The sequence below is a fragment of the Salvia hispanica genome, chromosome 4, assembly GCF_029641045.1.
Source record: "Salvia hispanica isolate PSC_SH4W2 chromosome 4, Shi_PSC_v1, whole genome shotgun sequence".
NCBI lineage: Eukaryota > Viridiplantae > Streptophyta > Magnoliopsida > Lamiales > Lamiaceae > Salvia > Salvia hispanica.
Genome location: NC_142695.1, coordinates 22,052,489 through 22,057,636, shown reverse-complemented (window position 1 = coordinate 22,057,636; position 5,148 = coordinate 22,052,489). Strand labels below are relative to the sequence as shown.

At 36.0% G+C, this 5,148-nt stretch overlaps 1 protein-coding gene across 1 annotated transcript; it reads left to right on the top strand.

Moving 5' to 3' along the window:
• The first annotated feature begins 2,039 nt into the window (after nt 1-2,039).
• On the top strand, nt 2,040-3,897 carry LOC125216734 (11-hydroxysugiol 20-monooxygenase-like). The gene is made up of 2 exons (XM_048118499.2): nt 2,040-3,010; nt 3,100-3,897. Exons 1-2 carry the CDS (start codon nt 2,120-2,122, stop codon nt 3,703-3,705), a joined length of 1,497 nt encoding a protein of 498 aa, XP_047974456.2. The 5' UTR covers nt 2,040-2,119; the 3' UTR covers nt 3,706-3,897.
• The last annotated feature ends 1,251 nt before the right edge of the window (nt 3,898-5,148 follow it).

The window sequence follows — 5,148 nt, the reverse complement described above, 5'->3', positions numbered from 1 at the left end:
TTGGAGTTGAAATTAGACATTGTTCTGTCATACTAAAACTAGAAATTGAGTAAGTTCTTCAGAAGCTCGTTAGCACAGACAGCTGACTAACTAAGCTAAGAATTGGCAATGCGGAATTAGAACTTCGTAATGGATAATGGTTTAAAATTCCACAATCAATTTAAATTAAACTTTGATGTTGAGTAGATATCTCTCTATATTCATCCAAAAATTTAAAAGGGTTACTTTTACTAATGTAAAGGTTGATACATTAATTGATATAGAACGTGTGAAAAGTAGGATTTCATATCTAGAAATCTTTGCATGAATAAGATTCAATTTACACTAGATTCTTTTTTGATCCATGAACTAATAATATCAACTCCGAAGAATTTAATTTACATGATGCAATTTACACTTGATTCTATTAGTCAACTCTCTTATCTTTCATAAGTCATTACAGTTGGGATTTCATAATTGGACTTTGGGTAACCTCATTCAAGAAGAAGTTTGAAACTATTATATGAAAGCATTTAGTAATTTAATAGACATCATGTACTTGATATTGGTTGTTGGATTTTGGGTTTGTACAATATGCAATTAGGCTTATGTTTGATATTGTTTACTTCATTAGCATGTCTTCATTGTTTACAAGATGACTGTTTTTCGGCTTGGCGTGTTTTAAAAATAGGGAGAACGTATATTTTGGTAAATGGATTGTGCTAATGATCCCAGCCATTTCGGTTCAAACATAATCATCATTACTTTCTTTTTAACCCTGATTAGTGGTGGACTAATTTGCATTTCTGGCAACGGAACATTTTGTTGCTGATCTAATATTCTCTTTCTAGTACTCCCTCCATCCCAATAAAAATGACTCACTTTTCTTTTTGATTTGTCCCAATCAAGATGACCTATTACTTAAAATAGAAACACATTTATCTCTACTTTATTTCATCTTTCTTACTTTACTCTCTCCTCTTAACACACAAAATATAACTGCATAAAATCCCGTGCCGCCCAAAAAAGGGGTCATCTTCCTTGGAATGGAGGAAGTACTACTTTAATTCAACAAAGCATAGCTACGTTTAACTAAAAGATTAGTCTTAATGGATAATTGTAAAAAAAGTACAACTAGTAATTTAATTTTGAGAATTTGAACTACAAGTCAACCAAAAACAATAATTTAAATAATAATTTCCTTTATACTAAGTCAATAGTTGAATAATACTAATAATGTGTATTTTTCTCAAGCACAATGGTAATCAATAGAATATGTCCAACCTGGGACGTAATCCATTGCTAACTAATTACCAATTCCAAATTGAGACCAATTTTCAACCATTAAATTAAAAGATCTTATGGTTAATATAATGTCAAGTGTAATATATTTTAAATTTAAATAATTATTAATTAAATTAAAAGGGTATTAATGTCAAATCCTATATGTAGTAATTATAACTAACTACTTTCTCTCTCCTCAAAATCATCTCAAATCTTTAAATTTACGTAACTCTCTCAATTTAAATTATTTTTTCGCAAAAAATATATCAAATTAAAGATAATTTAATAAGGATTCCAACGAGATCCCAATTGCATATGTTCCGACGATGTTCGGGTGATGAAATTTGATAAATTATATTTTAGTTTTCGTACATGTTGATAAGCAGCTATTTTCAACAAATGCAACAAAAAATCTCAATATATTGTAGGCAAAATCTCAATATTATGTATGTCCAATCTCAATAAAAATGTGTTGATATTTTCTTGTCCTTGTGTTGATATTCTAATGTCATATTGTTGATATTTGTAATACACAATGTTGATATAAAAAAACACTAACGAAAATTATCATATGATAACATAATGACGATATTACCATTTTGTTGATATTTTGTCTACTATTTATTGAGATTTTGTGAGCTTTAATCTCATCCACTTATTTTAAAATCCAAGGATGAAGATTTAGTCTTGATTTTGGATTAGAGTGCTATAAGTATTAGGATAGGACCCTGTCCAAACTAATTAAATTTTTATCAATTTCAAAATATGACCGGCAATGGTAACCAAGGTCTATAAAATTTCAATCTCCATGGAAAGATAGACATGCAAACAACCCAAAACAAAAACAAAAATAAAAATGCAAGCTTCGATTCTTGTTTCCCTTGCCTTGGTTGCCGCATGGCTCATCTACACAAGGTGCTGGTCCGACTCGAGGCGGCGACAGCGACAAAAGTTCCCTCCGGGGCCGCCTTGTCTTCCGATCATCGGCAACATGCTACAACTCGGCCCAAACCCTCACAAATCCCTCACTAACCTCTCCAAAACATACGGCCCCTTGATGTTTCTCAAGCTCGGCAGCCAATCCGTCGTCGTTGCCTCATCGCCCGAGGCAGCTAAAGAAGTCCTTCAAAAACACGGCCACGTCTTCTCGACGCCCTTCACTCCCAACGCAGTGTGCGTGCACGGCCACGGCGACGTGTCGGTGGCCATGCTCCCCGCCGCCTCAGACATATGGAAAAAGATTCGGCGAATAGCCAGAGAGAATCTCTTCTCCAGTCAAGCTCTTCGCGCCACTCAAGATATCCGGCGAGAGATGCTGCAGAAGCTCAACGACTATATCAACACGTGCAGCGGCGAGGGCCGCCCTATGAACGTCGGAGAAGCCACCTTCACCACCATGTCCAACCTCATGTTTGCTACCCTTTTCTCCATTGAAATCATCCAATACGGTGTTATAAATAAGGAATTCAAAGAGCATATTAAGGCCATCACAAGGTATATGGGAGTTCCCAATGTTGCAGATTTCTTCCCCATCTTTGTTCCTTTGGATCCACAGGGGATGAGACGGAAGCTCACTCATCACCTCGGGAGCTTGCTTGAGTTAGTCCAGAGCCTCATCGATCAGCGATTGCAGGAAAGAACGACGTCGTCTTACCACAAGAAGAGTGATTTCCTTGAAACCCTCCTAGATCTCTCCCAAGGGAATGAGTATGATTTGAGCATTAAAGAGATCAAGCATTTGTTTGTGGTGAGAATAATATACTATGTTTACTCTTTTCTTTAACTTTTCCATGCTTACAAATCGTTATTCTAAAACACGAGTACTGTATATGTCAGGATTTAATTATTGCAGGATCAGAATCAAGTGCGGCCACGACAGAGTGGGCAATGGTGGAACTACTACTCCACCCCCAAAAAATGGGAAAGCTGAAAGCAGAGCTGAAGAGCGTTGTTGGAGAGAAAATCATCGTGGAAGAATCAGACATCTCAAGACTCCCATACTTGCAAGCTACCATCAATGAAGTGTTCCGCCATCACCCTCCCGCGCCTCTCTTAGCTCCTCATGTCGCGGAAGAAGAAGCGCGAGTCAATGACTATATAATCCCCAAAAATGCTAAAATATTTGTCAATGTTTGGGCAATCATGAGAGATCCAAGCATCTGGAACGATCCGGAGAACTTTGAGCCTGAACGATTTTTAAATAACGACATAAATTTTGGAGGGCAGCATTTGGAGCTAATTCCATTTGGTTCAGGACGGAGAATTTGCCCGGGCTTGCCACTAGCTAGCCGCATGTTGCACTGCATGGTGGCAACGATGTGTCACAACTTCGATTGGAAGCTTGAAAAAGGGGCAGAATCCAAAAAACTCCAAAGAGAAGATGTGTTTGGACTAGCACTGCAGAAGAAAACCCTTCTTAGAGCAATTCCCATCAAGGTTTAATGATTATATCACATATGGTGGGCTTGCATGATTGATATTGAAATAAATATGGAAGACATCCAATTTTTGGATAGTCATGATCAGATGAGACATTTCGTGTCTCTTATTACTAGATAGTAGATAGTGAATAAATTTGTTCAAATGTGCATGTTAAGTGATGTTTAATATATACGACTTCTCTTCTAGCGTGAATTCTTTCCTTTATGTTCAAGGTGGAATGGGCTTTTGGATGTGGGCCTAGTTGGTAGATGCGCTTTTAAATATAAATTTGATGAATTTGACCAATCGCGCTTGGGGTTATAGTTAATATAAGTTTGGTAATTAATATACCCATGTTAGATTGGAACTTACATCGTCGCCAAAAGGTCTGAAAATAAAAGAGTGCATACATTCGTGAACTTATCCCTTTATGCGGGAGTATTATGTAAAAAAGCTCACAATTGAATACTCTTTTATACTCACTCCGTCTGCCATTAGAAGCCTGCTTTACCATTTTAGTTTGTTGCCATTAGGAATCCAGGTTCACTTTTAGATAGACCCTACTTTCCACTAACACATTTCACTCACATTTCTATTATAAAAATGAACCCCACATTTCATTATCTTTTCTCACTCATTTTTATCGATATTTCTTAAAACCTGTGCCGAATTTAACCGGGATTTCTAATGGGAGTAGTATTAAAATTTTGTAGAGAGAGGCCATTTTTTCTTATGTTCATACTTATAAGTCGAATGATATACCTTTCACTTGTTTATTTCTCAACTATCTTTCATATTAAAAGATTGTATATTCTTTACAATATTTTAAAGTCAACCAAGATAGTGGAGACCTTTGTTTCTTTTTTAAATTATAGATTTAAAAGTAGGCTTTAAGAGCAACGGTTTTTAAGGAGAGCAACGGTTTTTAAGGAGAGCCTCAATAAGAAATTCCTAATAATGAATTTAAAGAAAGAAGTGAGTTAATTGTTGAGGTAGGGTTCACGCACGCCATTTGTGCAGTCCGACGACGGCAGTGGCCATGATCATCACCACACCATAATTTACTCGCTACAAACTAATCAATTATTTTTTTGTTTTCAGCTAAGAAACAAATATATATGCATGCTATTGCTATTTCGATAAGATCGATGAATTCGCAAATAAAAAAATGAAAACCAATGTAGAAAGAAATACAGTTAATTAGGTTACCTGTTTGGGGGAAGCTCAGGCTCAGGTGTGTATATGTGTGACGGATTTACTCAATTAACACTCTCTAGGAAAAAATATTATAAAAAAGGAAAAAATTACAAGGGCAGGAAATGGAATACTAGTACAAATAATGATTTCTCCTCCACTTCATCTCATCATAACACTTTAACATTATGCATTCCTTCCGTAATCTTTTCTTCCATGGATTGGAGGATTGCTCCCTGCTTCGCTAAGAGAAAAAGGCTGAATTGTGAT